At 53.2% G+C, this 17,025-nt stretch overlaps 4 protein-coding genes across 4 annotated transcripts; 3 read left to right on the forward strand and 1 right to left on the reverse strand.

Moving 5' to 3' along the window:
* Positions 1–259: 259 nt before the first annotated feature.
* On the forward strand, positions 260–1,689 carry POSPLADRAFT_1143698 (hypothetical protein; the record flags this gene model as incomplete). Its single annotated transcript, XM_024485601.1, has 6 exons — positions 260–498; positions 551–677; positions 732–921; positions 982–1,316; positions 1,368–1,484; positions 1,546–1,689. 6 exons carry the CDS (start codon positions 260–262, stop codon positions 1,687–1,689), a joined length of 1,152 nt encoding a protein of 383 aa, XP_024339118.1.
* A 1,508-nt stretch (positions 1,690–3,197) lies between these two features.
* On the forward strand, positions 3,198–4,097 carry POSPLADRAFT_1169991 (hypothetical protein). The gene is made up of 5 exons (XM_024488080.1): positions 3,198–3,343; positions 3,405–3,475; positions 3,531–3,677; positions 3,731–3,868; positions 3,920–4,097. Exons 1-5 carry the CDS (start codon positions 3,244–3,246, stop codon positions 3,977–3,979), a joined length of 516 nt encoding a protein of 171 aa, XP_024339119.1. The 5' UTR covers positions 3,198–3,243; the 3' UTR covers positions 3,980–4,097.
* A 2,411-nt stretch (positions 4,098–6,508) lies between these two features.
* Positions 6,509–9,060, forward strand: POSPLADRAFT_1066132 (hypothetical protein; the record flags this gene model as incomplete). Its single annotated transcript, XM_024482043.1, has 10 exons — positions 6,509–6,692; positions 6,916–7,086; positions 7,138–7,163; positions 7,216–7,284; positions 7,367–7,566; positions 7,625–8,190; positions 8,246–8,294; positions 8,351–8,415; positions 8,468–8,755; positions 8,819–9,060. The coding sequence occupies 10 exons, from the start codon at positions 6,509–6,511 to the stop codon at positions 8,944–8,946; spliced, it is 1,746 nt and encodes a 581-aa protein (XP_024339120.1). The 3' UTR covers positions 8,947–9,060.
* On the reverse strand, positions 8,841–16,174 carry POSPLADRAFT_1046684 (hypothetical protein; the record flags this gene model as incomplete). The annotated part of the gene is made up of 21 exons (XM_024479095.1): positions 8,841–8,916; positions 9,198–9,330; positions 9,378–9,507; positions 9,722–9,819; positions 9,924–10,142; positions 10,239–10,709; positions 10,759–11,029; positions 11,082–11,414; positions 11,442–11,522; positions 11,778–11,814; positions 12,141–12,186; positions 12,914–12,973; positions 13,071–13,485; positions 13,545–14,171; positions 14,642–14,738; positions 14,792–15,253; positions 15,283–15,442; positions 15,496–15,561; positions 15,730–15,799; positions 16,008–16,105; positions 16,156–16,174. The coding sequence occupies 21 exons, from the start codon at positions 16,172–16,174 to the stop codon at positions 8,841–8,843; spliced, it is 3,969 nt and encodes a 1,322-aa protein (XP_024339121.1).
* Positions 16,175–17,025: the final 851 nt, after the last annotated feature.

Below are 17,025 nucleotides of genomic sequence, written 5' to 3' on the forward strand. Positions count from 1 at the left end.
CACAGCCTTATGTCTCGTCATGACCGTGAATGTGTAAGTCTTCCCCGCATGCCAGAGTTCCGTGCAATTTCGCTGACTCTTTCCTTGTGCCCAAAGCACATTTGCATCATCCGCACCGTCGTCCGCCGGAGAGGCGATCGCGCTCCACTTCCACAAACCCACAGAATATGTATATCTCGTTACGACGGTCTTCCTCTGTGGCTATGTCATCGGTCCCTCATTCTGGGGCCCCGGCTCAGAGCTGTTCGGTCGGAAGCCTATGTTCCTCATCACGCTTGTCTGCTACACAATTCTACATCTCGGGCAAGCACTCGCTCCGAATATTGAGGCGCTCCTCGCCACACGCTTTCTGAGCGGCTTCTTCGCCGTGTCGCCCCTCACAAACTGTGGTGGACTGATCTTCGACATCTGGGATCCCATCCGACGCGGAATGGCGACAAATCTATTTGTTGCGGGTGTCTTTATCGGACCCGTGCTTGGCCCAATTGTCGGCGGTTTGTGAGTCCAGCCGGCACACAGTATCTCACCGTACTGACCACTACTTCGTCAGCATTACGATGAGCTATCTAGGGTGGAGATGGGTCTTCTGGATTATGATGATATTTGCAGGGCTTTGCACCGTTATTGCAATCATCTTTGTACCCGAGACATATGCTCCCATTCTCTTGCAACAGAAGGTACGCCAGGGTGGATCTTAAAGCCAAACGCGCGGACTGAAAATATTCGCCCAGGCACGCCGCTTGCGCAAAGCAGACCCTGTCCGAAATGCAGATCTATATGCTGAGCATGAGCGGGCAGACTGGTCGGTCAAAGGCGTTCTGCACCGCACGTTGTACAGACCAATCAAGATGCTAGCTGTCGAGCCCATCTTACTTCTAGTCACTCTTTACCTCTCGCTGGTCTACGGCGTTCTCTACGCATGTCAGTCTTTTTATCGCTCTCTTCTCCTTCCTTCCGCACGATGATAGATGACTGCTGCAGTGTTTGAAGCGCTTCCCTTTATTTTTGTCGAGACCCGAGGCTTCAACATCGGCGAGTCTGGGCTGGTCTTCGTTGGTGTTGGGATCGGCACCACGCTTGGCGCTGCCGCGTTCGTTCCGCTCAGTAGGCACTATCCTAGGCTCATGAAGGAATGGCGTGGTTTCCCACCTGCGGAGCAACGGCTGTTTGGCGCCATGCTTGGTGGCCCCAGCCTCGTTATCGGTTGCTTCTGGCTAGGATGGACAGGAAATTATCCTAGTGTGCCGTGGATCGTTCCCGCGCTTGCGACGATCCCCATCGGTGCAAGTGTGAGCATGGTGTTCATTTCATTCTTCGTGAGTACCATACACGAACGTTTTCTTGATTGCTCACCGCCGTACATCCAGACATATCTGGTAGATGTATATTTGATGTACACCGCGTCCGCGTTGGCGGCGAGCACGATGATACGATCTGCTGTCGGTGCCGCCTTCCCCCTCTTCACGACACAGATGTTCCAGAACGTAAGCAAAGTTTCCGGATTGTTTGTTGGCGACAATGACAACTGACGGGTACTTTCCTCAGCTTGGTATCAATTGGGCGTGCACGCTAATAGGGTTGCTCGGCTTGTTGCTGGCGCCCATACCATTCCTTTTCTACCGATACGGCGCCTACATCCGCGCGAAGAGCACATTCTCGCCGTCTCCCGTGAGTGGTTCCGAGTGGTAACGTGGCTTCTGAGTGCTAATATGCCATATGATTATGCAGGACCTGCTGATTGCTAAACAGATACAAGCTGAGAAGCTTGGCCAATCTGGCGTGGAGAAAGTTTGACCCAACTTTCGTTTGAGATCACACTTCCTTTTCCATTGCATTTTGCATCACGCTCCGCACGCTACATAATGCCTTTACGCCACAGAACTCGGTGTAGGAACACTCTCACTTGTATCCTTAGTTGCGGACCATCACATTTCTAGTAGACGTCCTTCTGCTTTCCGCTGATCTTTTATAAATAGACGTCTTTTATAATAAGCCCTTGTCGTATAGACTTGTTCCATTGTTAGCGGATGCCTTCCCGCAGGGGTCTGGACACGATTGCAGAATAGAATCGAGCTCTAAATCTTGTCGGCAACGCGGCTGATCTGACTGACCTCGAAAGCGACTGCCGTACGGTTAGACGCCTTGAAGAGTCTGGATTGTCACGTTAACCCTCCTCCAGACCAGATCGAGCGCTGCAAACGTTGTTTTCGGGCTCCGCTCTCTTCTCGTTGGCTCAGACAGGATCATTCTGCTTACCTCAGCCCTCGTTAGTACTTGTTGGCATCCTGATGGTACTTGACGGCTGGTAACGGCGGGCCTCCGGGCGCCTTTCTTCTGCCAAACGGCACAGACCGGCATAATAGGTCTGTTTCAAAGTCCGGTTTGCATCTGCAAACCGTCCAGATCCTGCGGGAAGGCGTCCAGTCTCGCCATTTGCAGCTGATTCCACAACATAAGACCTTTCGGACTCAATATGTATGTGCAAGCGGGCTTCGGGCGGGAATGAGCGTGCTCTAGAAACAACAGCCTTGGTTGGTTGTCTCTGTGACAATACCTTGCCGGGTCCAGCCGCAGTTGGGCCATAGTCCCGACCGCTAGTTTCTACATCAACCCCACTTGCGCACAAGTATGTATAACGATATGGAAGGGGCTGCCACGACCATCGTACCGACCCGTCTAATGGTACACATCCTTAGCCGAAGAGCGATTTATTATCATCACGTGATCGTGTCGGACGCGTACGCGCAATCTCGTGCTGCCTTACCCATCTTGCATTCTGGTGCGACGCGCCCGTTTGCGTTCTGAAATTTGACATTGCCATCACGCGTCTGGAACGTCTGTCTCAAGCATCTTGGCGTCTGCGCCTGGCGCTTCCTGATGACTATGCAGTCACGGTCTTTCCACGCTCCAATCATGTCCTTCCGCGGTCTATCACGCTCGTCTCATTTGTGCTCAACATGGCGGGATTGATTATCAGACACCAGCGCCAGCTCGGTAGCGAGAGTTGCTGCATGGATGTACCCGGATGGTATGCGTTGTCTTATTTCCGACATCCCCGCCGGGGTGATAACAGCACATCTGTGTGCTTGACCAGTCGTTTGTGACAGCCGTTTACTAACTCGCGCGTAATGTCACATGACCGTCCAGAGACGATTTAAAGGACATAGGGGGACGGGGTAAGCCTGCAATCGCGTCTCGCCCATTACCCCAGTTCTCTATCCCAACTCCACACCATCTATCGCAATGGCCCCCACTGTCAAGGTTGGCGACGCCGTCCCTGAGGGCACCTTTGCCTACATTGCCTACGCCCCAGAGCTCGACGATCACACCGCCTGTGGTATCCGTGAGTAGTCCATCCCACCGATTGTCCCGATCTGCTCGATAACATGGCGGTCCGTGTACAGCCACCAAGCTCTCCACGAGTGAATGGAAGGGAAAGAAGGTTGTCCTTTTCTCCGTTCCCGGAGCCTTCACGGTTGGCATATTGTCTCTCACGCGCGGTGCCCGTAATACTGACCGGTCGTTGCTAGCCTACCTGCCACGTAAACCACCTGCCGCCATACCTCGAGAAGTACGAGGAGTTCAAGAAGAAGGGCGTTGATGTCGTCGCTGTTGTCGCCGCGAACGACGCCTTCGTCATGAGCGGCTGGGCGCGCGTTTTCGGATTGAAGGACAAGGTGAAGAGCATTGTGCCCATTTTTGTACGATCTGCTGATCTCTGGCTAAATAGATCGTCGCGCTCTCTGATTCCGACGCGAAGTGGTCCAAGTCGCTCGGTCTTGACAAAGATCTCTCGGCCATTGGCTTCGGTACCCGCACCGACCGCTATGCCTTGGTCTTGGACGACCTTAAGATCAAGTACATTGGGGTGCGTTTTCCCTCTTTGTTAAATACGCAAGATCACTGACTTTCTGTGCAGCTCGAGCCAGGAGCAGATGTTACGGTCTCCGGTGCAGATGCTGTCTTGGCCGCTCTCTGAAAGGACAATCACTCTTGCATTAGTAATGTCATGTGTATCAAGTGTAAATCTCCGACTTTTGGTGGCATATATAGATTGTAGAACCAACGGCTTGAATGCATCATCGTGAATTGTCTTCACAGTGCGGCTTACGCACTAGACTGTTTTCGAATTTCGCTCATGATGCGCATCTTTCAGCCTTCACGTGTCGAGTAGTCATGAGAGCTAGACACGGCACTGAGAGTTGCTGATGTCATGGCTCGCCTTGTCATGGACTTCAAATTGTACAGAAAAGGTATTAAGGATGATGATTAGCGATCGCTAGTCGCTCCCGATCGCGTTCGCCTAATAACTCGCGATCGTTCAATTGATGTGCGCATGTTCATTATTCACCTCGGCCCGATCCCGCGGAGGACATAATGCATGACTTGAATGCGCGGGACCCTGTCGTTGAGGAGGTCATCGACTAAACCTAAACCAGGATCCCGGTTGACTATACATCGTCATGCAAATGAGTGAGGCGGACCGCCGCGGTACACGTACTGCGCAGTCGTAGTTCCAGTGAATATCTATATCCTGCTGCTGGTCGATTGTAAGTACTCGAGTCTCGAGCGGATTATCGCCAATGGTCATCATGGATCCTATGCTCAATCTTGGCTTTGCAAGGCATTTTATGCGGTGTTTCCCAGAGCGCGCCCTCTGCGTGCGGAGTCTGTACGGTGTATACCGCACAAATACAATCACGTGACCGCGTTCGTTGCACAACTGCTGCAAGTAGCTTCGTTCAAACTCTCACCTGGACCTCCACCACTTTGCAGCATAACACTCCTCGTTGATACCTCATTGATCCTGGCTTTGGCAGTCAATAACATTAGCTCTAGCCCTGGCTTATTCCAGAATGCTGCAATCTATAGCGCTTTGAGCTTTCCTTTTTTAACTGGATCACTTAGTTTGTCGTGTCCAGCCGGCTACGCTGAATCACAAGTGTTCTTGGCCACAGGTATAATAACAAACGGTCTCGTCGGCCCGTGCAGCTATACTTCGATTATATATGCTGTCTTTAAGTTTGGGCTGTCGCTATCGCGATCGTTGAGTAGGGGCCTGTTCGGCAACGTGGCAGCGAGGGCCCACTGTTTTCTACTGTTTTGCACGTTGCAAGGCCTGACCTCGCCTTCGTAAAGAAGTGCGTGCTGATGCGTTCTTTCGGGCTGGCTCCAGCACTATGCAGGGATGCTACACACCGATTACCATGAAGGCCAGATCGGTACGTAGTTATATCGTCATCATTCCTTTCCATACCCCAATCTTTTCAATCATCAGCGTAATGCCAAATTGATTTTATCACCTACCGTATTGAACTGACGGCTCGCTTCTGTTTTTGCTTAAATTTGGCGTTCACAATTCTGACGCTTCTATGAGCGCCTCGATGGCGAGCCGCCAATACGAGGTGCTTATCCATGCTGCCAACTATTAACACGGCGCATGCTACGAACTGCCTTAATCAATGGCAGTGTATACTGCCGATTTCTATTCAGTTCCACTCCATCATGGCGGAGTATCCAAGGCAGCGCCTTCGATGGATCACCCTGGTCTGTTTGAGCGATCGCCTCAACTGTGTTCTGCGAAGTGCCCAAGGAAGGATATGTGCTATGAAGGGCTACGAAGAGAGCTCACATCATACTTTGATACACTAGCATCTATCCTTGCGGTCACAAGGGACATCGCTTGCATGTGCATCCACGGCAACAAACTCCGATGACACGCATGGTCAATCACAACTTCTTTGCCTCCTTCCGCCAGAGGTTCTCACATTTTCTCATATCGCTGACCTCCTTCATGGTCCTCGATGCCCGGTATGTGAACCCTCATCTTTTGTTCTTTTCCTCGCGCTCATTCTCAGAACATCATGTGCAGAAATTCCTTCACCCGCAGCCCAAGATCGTCCCGGCAGTTGTGATCTGTCCAGAGCTTGCAGGCGGGGGACCGCCATGCGATGAGGTGCGTCATTGCGGCGAGAGCATGCGATGGATTAGATGCCAAGATATTAATGTTTATCAGATAAGATGAGCCCGCGATCAATGATCGAAGCGAACCCTTCCTATTCGTCGAGCAGCCGGCCAAGCCTACTTACCACTCCCTCCTCCCAGGCCAGAACGCGAAATGCAATCTACCAAAACGCACCAGAAGCACAAGGCGAGGGTACCTGCCTGCGGATTTTTGCAGGCTGTGCCTGAGGTTGGCCCAGTCTCCCCAGGGCCGCCTATGATTGTTCCGGAACCGACGCTGGACCCTTGTCTCTCGCTACTTTTCTTCCAGGCAGCGATCCGGACGGAAAACGCGCAGCTTATTTAGAGATCGGCTTGGAAGACGCGATCTCATCTGTCAGAACTTCCGGAGACTTGTACGGCTCGATCCTGCCCGCGGCATACAAAAGCCTTCGGTACCGAGACGAGGCTTCTCTCAGGGCTCCTCGCATTTTCTTGTCCCCCGAAGGATCTCGAGAAGTATCTGCAGACTACCTCAACCCGCCGTCGACTTGCTCGATCCGTTATGGCTGCTTCTATGACCGCTTCCGGGTCTCTCGCCGCTCGCGATGAGCTGCAGCTCCAGGGCGACGATGACATCCTCTACATCAGGAGCAAGTTGTACCCCAAGCAGACGTGGTACTGTATCGCCTGCTTCGTCGCAACCGTCTCATTCTTCCAATTCGGATCGTGGGTGGCCCTCAAGCTCGGTACGAGGATGCGCTCGAAGTCACGTAGTGATTCCGAGGGTGGGAGCCATGTCTCCCCTCAACGTTTCTCCATAAGACATATTCCCCGCGCAATCATCAACGCCTACCGTGTCATGGCCTTCCGCTGGACGATCTCTATCCGCGGCTATACTCTCAATCTCGCTGAGGTCTTTGTCACATGCGCGTATATCGTCATCCTTTTCACTTGGAATTTCATCAATAGTGCGTGTCGATATTCACCGCTATTGGCAGCCGCTTTTAACGTCATTTTCAGCGACCAATCTTGAGGGCGGTAAACTCGACTTGCAATATTGGAAACTCAGGGCAGGGGACATCGCTACGGCTCAATTGCCTCTGGTCACGGTGACTGGCACCAAGAACAACGTACTGGCCTGTATGTGGGCTCACCTTTTGAATGTGACGGCGACTTATTTACATAACATAGACCTCGTTGGCATCCCCGAGGACAAGGTAAGCTTTTCTGTGTATAGCAGCTTTCGAAATGTACTGAAGGAATGTCCAGCTAAATTACATTCATCGTATGACTGCCCGAGTGGTATTCGTGCTTCTTTGGGTGCATAGTGGAGGCGAAGTAAGCTTTCTCAAAACGTTTTGCATTGTATTGACCATGTGTTCTGACCGTTACCCCTCAGCTTGTGCAGTGTGTGCTGTAGTTTGGGCGAGAGGTCAAGGCACTTATGAGATTATTTGTTTGCAGACTCCCTTGGAAAGTTTGGTCCGATTATTGCTGGTATTTCATCCCGATGGGTCTGCTCGGCATGGTAGCTTTCAGTCTCGTGTGCTTGGTGTCCTTGCGGCCGATCCGATCCAAGGCATACGAGCTCTTCTTCGTCATACATTTCTTCGGTGTCCTGTACGTACCGTCCCCGCTCGATATCCCGATAGCACGCTGACGGCGTACCCTTGTCCAGGGTCTTCCTCCTTGGCGGCTACTACCACGCAAAGATCCCGCAATCGGGCTCGTACGTCTGGCCCTGCTTCCTCATCTGGGCGCTCGACCGCTTCATCCGCTTCGTGCGCGTCGTCGTGTATAACCACGGTTACTTCTGGCCGTTCGGCCGCCGCGAGGCCTTCCACGCGTCCGTCGAGCTACTCTCGCCCAAGTTTATCCGCCTGCGCATCGCGCGCCCGCGGCACCTCCGCTGGCGCCCCGGCCAGCTCGTGTACCTCATCCTGCCCGGCGTGTCGCGGCTGCCCACGGAGGCACACCCGTTCACGATCGCGAGCGTCGACACGCCCGTCACGGAGGTTGCGGGCGTGTCCGGAGATCTCGAGAAGGAGAAGGCGCAGGCGCAGGCTGCGGTTGTGTCCGAGCCGTATTGGCGCGAGATGGTCTTCCTCGTCGACGTCCGCGAGGGCATCACGAAGCGCCTGGTTAAGTATGCGCGCGAGGGGCGGAAGGTGGCTGCGCTCATCGATGGACCCTACGGTCTGATTCCGGACCTCAAGGACGACGACGAGGTCGTGTTCGTGGCGGGTACGACGCGCTTGCGGTTTCTAAGCTGTGGCATATGCTGACTGCCATTGTGCAGGTGGGTCGGGAGTCACGTTCACGCTTCCGACGTTCATGGGCGCCATCACGTAAGTCCTCGCTGTCGCCGTTTGCGTCTAGTAACTGAACCCAGCCTCCCCGCCAGTGATGTCCGCGCCGGTAAGAGTATCACACGCAAGATTGTCTGGATCTGGGCCATCCGCGATTTGAGTGAGTCTCAACGTCACTCGCACCATCGCACGAGTCTGAGCCACATTCACAGGCTACATCGACTGGGTGTCGAAGGCGCTACAGGAGGCTTTGGAGCTCGCACCGCCGGATCTCAGCATCAGCATCCGCATCTACGTCACCTCGGGTGAGCTGCCCGTGTCACACCAAAAGTTCGACTCCGAGTCGGTCCACAACGGTGACTCGGACTCGGATACGAAGAGCTCCGCGGTGACCTCGCTGCTAGACTTGTCTGCGGTGCAGCTGTGCTCGGGCCGGCCGGATTTGCATATACTACTTCGCGACGAGGTGGCCACCGCGTCTGGACGCCTCTCTGTCTCAGGTGAGTCTGCCAACGTCATTGTACATACGAGGTAGGACGGCTAAACGCGTGCATTCCGAACAGTGTGTGGCTCTGCGGCAATTGCTCAAACATGCCGCTCTGCGCTCAACTTTCCTGTCGGCGGCCCTTCCGTCTCCTTAAAGGGCGGTCCGAATGTGATCCTGCATGTTGACTCGTTTAGTTATGCATAGCCTTGCTGCAGTTACGCCTTTGTCCATGTGTTCTGTGAACGGCGTATGTGGCGTCTGGTCTATTGTATGAACGACTTCACGAACCCCTATGGAATGTCTTTGTAGCCAATTGTAAGATATATATAGCATTGCCATGACCCAATCTTGTGCTCCAGTGTCACCAGTAGGATGCAGTTGCAAGATGCGCACTTTGGTCGTTCCTCGAGTGACGGTGGGCTCTGATACTTGCTCCATCATGGACTACTGCCTACACTCGAGTCTTGACCGTCGCATCCCAGAAGTTTGTTCCAGGAGTCGAGTCGTGGAAACCTCCACATTCTCGCACAAATGACTTGATATTGTAGATAGTGAGCAGCGAATCCGTTACAAATGCTTGTTGACAAGCTACAGTTGGTCACTTATGAAGTTGCGATGGACGTGAGGCGATGAACCCAAACATAGGCGCCGTTTCTGCGAGCGTATCCCGCCCCAGCCTTGCCATTCTGTAATTTGTGCACGTAGAACAATGACCACATCATCGTGAAGCATGTATCCGTGCGGTAGGGGTTTCCAGCCATGACGCTGGGACGAGTGAACTAAGAGTGATTCTCGCAATGTAAGGTAAGAGAGCGAGAAGGGTCGCGAGCCATTGCGTACATGTAGAGATTTCATGGAAAATGTACTGACTCGAGCCCGTAGTCATATTTGCAGGGATTCCTCCCTAAGTACTCGCGCTCATGATGGTTTCGTTGCAGATATCGGAAATACAAATTTTACGACCTCATGAATAGTCGACATACCCCTGTAGCTTTTGCGCTATCCTTGGCGGGAACCTGAATGCAGCCAGCTTGTCTCCGAAGGTCCGTACGATGTGCACAATACCTTCCTTCAGCCCTGTGAAAGGATGAGTGATCAGCATAAGAGACAGTAAAGCATACGGTCAACACTTAAGTCGCGACCGCTGCGAACGTATGACAGTATGGACATCATCTACTCACCATCGTTGACTTCGGCGAAGATCTGGCCGGCTTGTTCGAGCTCAGTCATCAGCCGCTCTTTCTCCTGCCTCTCCTTCGCAGACATGTTCTGTAGCTCTTCTGGTGAGGGGGTTACATGTGTCTTGCTGATCTCAGCTTGGTACTCCTCGACCGCAGCCAAGAACGACAGCAATGCCTCGATGATCTTGGGAATGTCCCTCTGAACGACGCCATAGCTGTCTTCCGTGAGCGATGCGCACGTCAAACGGGACAAAACTGGGTGGATCGCTCTTTAAGCCACACTGCCACGCTCAGGCCACGAACAAACGGACTCACTGCTGATGGCCAATGCATCGAGATGTCTGTTCGGCAGAGACATCTCCACGAGCTTATTCACTCGATCCCTCGTCCACCACTGCCTCACCCGCTCCACCACTCCGAATGCGGGCGTCATTTTCTCTAGCGCTGCCGCCGGCACACGCCCGTGCACCGCTGCCTCCATTCGCTGCTGCAATTTGGTCCTCGTCTCCTCGAACATCCCAACGACTCTTTCCTCACTCCGCTTTACCGACTCAATCGCCTTCTCTGCGGATGGGCTCGCGTGTACCATGGAGCGGAAGAGCTCTGGGATCTGCGAGACACCGCTATCAGCCGCAGAGGATATCGCTCCGTCTGAGGCGAGCGTGTCAAGAGCGGCGCGCAGAGGCGACGTTGGAGTCGGCTTAAGGACGGAGGTACGGAGAAGCTTTAGTGGGGTCGCGGGGAGGGTCGGCTCCGGCTTTGGAGGCGCAGGTGCAGGAGCAGGAGCTGCAGCCTTATCGTCAGTGACGGTAGATGAAGGATTACAGACACGCACCAGGAGCCTCTGGGCTTCCTCGACGGAGGAGTAGTTGGTAATCCTTGCCGAGCGTGAGGAGCGCGTCGCGCACCAGACATGCCCACATGCTTGGATTGTACTTCTGGTCTGCAAATAGCGCCGATCGGCGCGCGCTAGCAGCGGGAGAGTATCCTCTCGCAAGCTGGCTCAGTTCGGCGTAGGCGAAATGCTTGAAGTACCCATCCGCAGAGGTGATGCCGGAGACTACGGTCAACACTGGATCCGCCGTTGTGTGCGCAACAGTGACGGGCTGTAGGGATGTTATATCAGATCTAGAGGGAGAACGCGATGCCGCTCCTTACCTCATCTAACGGACTTTCTGCCATCTCCCAACATGTCGTAGTCGTGAGGCACAAAAAGAATGACCTCCAGAGCAGCGACCAGTGCCGGAAGAACAAGGTCATCGTCCATGAGCCCCGGAGGAAGTGCGCTGTGAAGGGCCGCAGGAACTGTGGGACGATTGGCATCATGTACAGCAGCGGTAGCACCACGGACCGCAAAAGTCCGAAGAGGAATGCGTGCATGGTGCAGTTGAGTGTGGTGAAGAGCGAGACTGTAGTGAGCGCAACAACAAATCGAGCGAGAAGATACTGGTGCGCGTTTGTCTCTGGCTGTGATACGTGAGAAACGCTGTGCTGTAAAGACGATGCAATAAGACTTACATCGTGGAGGAGATTCTTCCAACGAACAGCAAAACGGTCCATAAGGACAGTTCGGAAGAGGTACGCAAAAGCCAGAGCAATCTGTGAAGAAAGCAAGTATAGAAGACGCCCATTCAGATAGTATGGGTGCTTTCTAGCCTACGTGCATCAGTAGACATCAATCTCGTATGAGAAGCCACGTACTTAGACTTGACGAACAGGGTAAGCCGCGGGTTTCCCTCAGCAGCCGGTTCATACGTATACGCCATGGCGACGTGAATAGCAGCGAGTAGTAGGGATGACATAATGTAGGTCATAAGGGCGTATGCTGTGCTGTTTTTGCTGAGTGCGACATACAACATCTTCGACGGGGATGAGGCCGCCGCCGGTGTTACTGAGAAGTAATGTTAATAACAAAAGTAAAGCACAGGAGCCATGAGCCGTGGAAAATCCACAGAACCCCAGTAATGGTATCAATCTCGCTGGAGGCCTCCAGATGCTGTCGAGAACCATATTGGCTGCAGAGCGGACAGAGCCAGCTAGCAGCGTGGTTTTGCGTTCCCCATTTATGCACCGATGCATAGTAACCAACAGTGACATCGAGTCTTATATTTCCAGTCAAGAGTAGGACTACGAGCTGGCAGATGCAGGGTATTTGCTGATTGGCACTACATGAAATCCCCGCGCGGCATTCTTGATGCAACCACGACCATGACTTACAGGGCAGTCAGGAATATCTCTGGCTGCTCACTGATCAATAGACATACTACACAATACTCACCTGTCAGATATCTATTTCGCAGGACTATTGCCGGTAGTACGCCAAACAGCCATAGCGCGGACGCATACGTCAATGTCGTGGGTTTCAAAATATTTGTGAATGTCCCCAAGAGACCCAAACGAGGTAGTCCTCCTTGACTCCACAACGACCAGACAGTCGTCAGAGCCCAGGCATAACCAAAGGAGGGTAGGAGGATCTTGTAAAGCAGGCGGTGGCGCAGGATGCTCTTGACGAGAGGTTCATATGTCTGTGAAGCTGGTGGCACTGACGGCGCTGACCGAACAGAAAGCGTCGATGTTATGGCTCGTATAGGCGTTGAAGCCACCGACTTCGAGGCCGAACCATTCTGCATGGTTGGACAATCCGAGTTGCTCGGCCACGACCCACAAGTGTCTTGTGCCTTAGTAGCAGGATCCTAGAGCTAGAGGAGTAGGCTTCAAGCCGGTAGAATAGCAGAGTGGTGTAGACGAAGAGTACAAGACAAAAGAGTCGGAAGCCAAAGTCACGACTGTCTCTGCAGGCTGAGAGTGGGCGTGACAAGGCACGGGCATTGGGCACGTGCATGTGAGACGCGTCTCGTCACGGTTCACGCGTCTCCCACTAGACGCCCGCATTCTGTCCTGAGACCACCACTAGGTTAATCACACGCAATGAGGTGGTCATCGGCATGCAGAAAAATGTAGCCAAGGCCTCTCACAAACTCATCACGTACTGAAGGCAAAATCAGGGACTGAGGCTCCAAAATGGCTCACGTTCGCCTTGGAGCAATACACTGGCTTGATTTGGAGAAGCAACTTTATATCATAGGTGAATGCCCAAACAATACGGATATCCAACGAGCGGCGAAACCCTCTAGACTCAATGAAAACCATGGATGTAATACGTGTAGTTCTTAACCATTGCTTCTACACAGTGCCGCTGTGCATATCCGAAGCCGAAGCGGTAGGCGGCATCGTCAGCCCCTCGATCCCGAACGTCAGGTCCGTCGTATCCTGGGGTGTCTGATCCAGCTTGCGCTTCAAGGTACGCTTCACCTTCTCCACGATCGGCGACGCGAGATTGGAGGTGAGTGAAGCGGAAGCTGAATCCCCGTCCGGAGAGCGTGGTGGCTGAACCAGACCGACACCAAGTGACCTCCGTCCCTTTGGCGTCGAGGTCATCACCGTGCTTTGTGAGTGCAGGTATCCAAGAGGTCGAGAAGAGGACCTTCCACGGGCCACGGTAATGTTTGGATGGATGCCTTTCAGCATTGGCTTCCGCGCCGGTAAATTCTGGCTGCGGGTCCTCAGAACGCGATTGGTAATGTCGTTCCGTAAAGGCGAGTTTGGGTGTACGGACCCTACCCGGTGCGATTGGGAACGGGTGATTGGGCGCGAGATCATAGGCCTGTCGCTTGCCTCTACAGTTGCTTCAGCATCAAAACGTCTCTTCTTCTGGGGGCGGTGAGATGCGACGTCGGGGTCTCTAAACCCCTCCTGAGAGTCTTCCAGAGCGACGCTTCCAGTAGATGCGTCTTGCTGTGTTGCGTTATCCAGCAGCCTTGGAGAACCGGCGCTATGAGACACCTCGCCGACACCTGTGAAGACCGATCGCGACCTCTCTGCTTCCGGCGTCTGGGTAGCGTCCTTGCGCAGGCCTACGAGCAGCTCGATCGACTTCCGGATGTACGCCGCCGAGCGAGACCGACCAACATCGATACTGAGGATGCGGGGAAGCCTCGCGTTGAGCGTGTCAGCCACCACGACCAGCTCGGCGCGCGACATAGTGAGCAAGTCCGCGTGGCAGCAAAATGGGATGACGTTCAAGGAGGTGATGACCACAGCGTCTTCGTCTCGGTCTTCGTTCTGCAACGCAATGCATGCCGGGCGGGTCGTCAAGCTAGCTTTGGGAGGGGACCGCCCGTGCGCGGTGACAGTTGAGCCTGTCAGGACCACATCCAGAGGCTGTTTCTCGGGCAGGGCGGGAGCGAGCTTGAAGATATCGGCCAGAAAGTGGCGTACTGCGGGGGGCAGGGACTTCCTCGGCCTTGGACGTTTACCCATGGCGAAGGTAGGATGGATAAGGTATGCTCAACGATAGGTTTCGCTCTCCCCTGCACGCCGGACATTTTGAATCGGACTGGATGATGGTTGTCAGCCTCACACATCAGCAGCGAGAAGCAGTCCAGATTGCAATGATTGTTCCCACTTGCGGCGTTTACAGACCTCGAGATGTGGTTGTCAACCTTTAAACGTGCGTTGTCATGGAAGATGCGGTACGCTTATGCATGACGCGCCAGTTCAGCCATGATCGAAAGAGAATGTATCAGGATTCAGGAGTGGAGTTAAACAAGGGTCCGGGGACATCGATCTTGTCAGAGTGCCGCTAAATACTCTACGATCCGCGCCGCGCCCTCCATAGTGCACGGCGTCAGCATAGCAATATGTCCGTCAGGGCGCACCAAAGTAGCTACGCCTTCCTCAGAGATACCGAGGGTCCCGTGTAGCCTATCCTGCCACTCGGGTTCAGACGTATGCTCGTCATCGTCCAAATACAATCTGCATGCATTGCACTTCAGCTCCGAATGTCATTTCGCGATAAATGAACACACCTGGAATCGGACAGCATGTCTGGCAAATCCGGCACCTGCGGAAGAGCGTACTTCGAGGAACGAAGAATGACTGACATTTCAATTATACTCTGTTTTGTATCGTCGAGGGATGTTGTTATACTCGTGGCGAAGTCGCTCAGACGGGTCGATACAACTGCTTCAAGGAGATTGCCTGGGAAAACGATGACCTTGAAGGGGAGAGTGTAGCGAATGAGGTCATGTAGGTTGCAAGGGTTCCAGTCGGAGCATCGCAGAATGTCGCCAGGAGGTAGCCGTTGCCCCAGCGGTAGACCAGGGGCAAGAGACTGGAATCCCTCAACCGTCAGCCGAGATCGATATTCCAGTCCTATTCCACTGAGAATATTATCAGGCAAGGCGATAATTACGCATCGCAAATACGCACGTTGTGAACAGGTTCTGGCCTTGGATGAGTCTAGCGCCGAAATGAACACTGCGATACAGCTGTGAAGGTTTATGTGAAACCAGCTCACTTCACATATTCGTTTGCAAACAAGGAATCCGGACGGTTCAGCTTGTGCAGCTCTTTGTCGAGATTTATGAGCTCGATACTGCAAGGCCGTCGTTCCTCTTCATACGTGTCCAGTATCCGGCCAGTGGCCTGTCCGCTTAGCGCATACGCCAGCTTCCAAGCTAGATAGCGTGTTCATTCTCAAGAAGCACTCGGATGTAATTGAATTATTTACCAAGATTGTACGCATCAGACATCGATACGTTTGCTCCCTGCCCAGCGTTGGGAGAATGTATGTGACCTAGTCGAGGTGAGTGATCGCCAAAGAAAGAAACTACAATCAGCCGCGTACATGCGTCGCCTGCTATAAAAACGCGCTCGCGATAAGAGAAGGAAGACGCTACGCGTTGAATAACTATTGTATCGGCGCGTCAACAGACGCCGACAGTAGCGTTTGCCCAACGCTTACCTTTGTATTGACTGCACCATGTGATTTCTTTGGCTTTCATACTGTACGGAAGGAACCCGCGTTCTATAATCTGGACGACGTTCAGTAAACATGATCTTGCCGCCGAGGGTTGAACTTGCACGCGACATGGTCGACGAAACATCTTCACCCGAGTCTCCATTCGAGTCAGGATCTGCATTTGGACGCAACACCGAGTAGAGACGGAGTATGCCATCGGGCCGTGGGACGAACTTTGGAACAGTCGTCAGCTGGGAACTGGGGCACGGAGTACGACATACTCCTAGAATTCCTGTGAGAGGAGATTGGATGATATTTTTCGCTTGAGTCGTGGGGAAGTTTGTGTCCGGAATGAAGTCCATTACACCCCACGTGAGACCTTCAGGGTGCAAAAATGAGAGGTAGTGCAAGAGTAGAACGCTGACATACCAGCTGGGTTGCCCTCCATTGAGATTCCGCATTGTTTGCGTACCCAAGAGTGTGCACCTAGTCAATTCAATCGATCAGATGAAGTAGCGCCGCGCTAGCGCAAATGAAACACACCATCACAGCCTACCACGTACTTTGCGCGGACCAGCTCTTGGCGTTGTGTGTACTCAGGTTTCTGTGCGCAGTCGTCTCTGGCGTTGACAGGGACTACGTGTGTCCTCAAACGTTCTTCATCCAGATATGTGCATGCCACCTATGAAAGCTTTGTTGGCGTGATGTGTACAAGGCCACTAAGGAGATCGACTCGCCTCCACGGGATAGTCGCCGTCTTCATTCCGATCGGCAGATACGCAAAGGTTGACCGGTACGACAGGTTGTTGGATGTGAATACCATGATTAACAAGCTCATCTCTTAAGATCTTCTCGATGTCCTCTGGATGTGCGATAATCTGCCTCTGCGTGAACAGAGGGATGGCTGCGTTGATTTTCAAATAGCTCACCTCGAAGGGATATCGAGCGGTATCGATGGATATATTACGGGTATCCTTGCTTCTCTGTGTGATGTTCACCCTAAGATGTGCCATGTACGCTGTCCCTTGTACGTACCTTTATACCTGTGCTATCCTCGTTGGCTTGATAGGTCACCTACCCGGCAGGGTAATGATATGTCAACGCGAGGTTTCTCGGCGACTGTCACAACGCACTAAACGGTGGGTCTGGCGTCCGACACGCTTCAGTGCATCAGCTATCCCCAGGCTTTCCCAGATCTCAATGGTTCTCGGTTGAATACCATCGGCATGTCCAGCAAATTCATCTGAGAGTCTACACGCGATGTCAAGTTCAGTGTAGAGACTGTTAAGCATGCAACAG

The sequence above is a fragment of the Postia placenta genome, assembly GCF_002117355.1.
Source record: "Postia placenta MAD-698-R-SB12 unplaced genomic scaffold POSPLAscaffold_7, whole genome shotgun sequence".
NCBI lineage: Eukaryota > Fungi > Basidiomycota > Agaricomycetes > Polyporales > Adustoporiaceae > Rhodonia > Rhodonia placenta.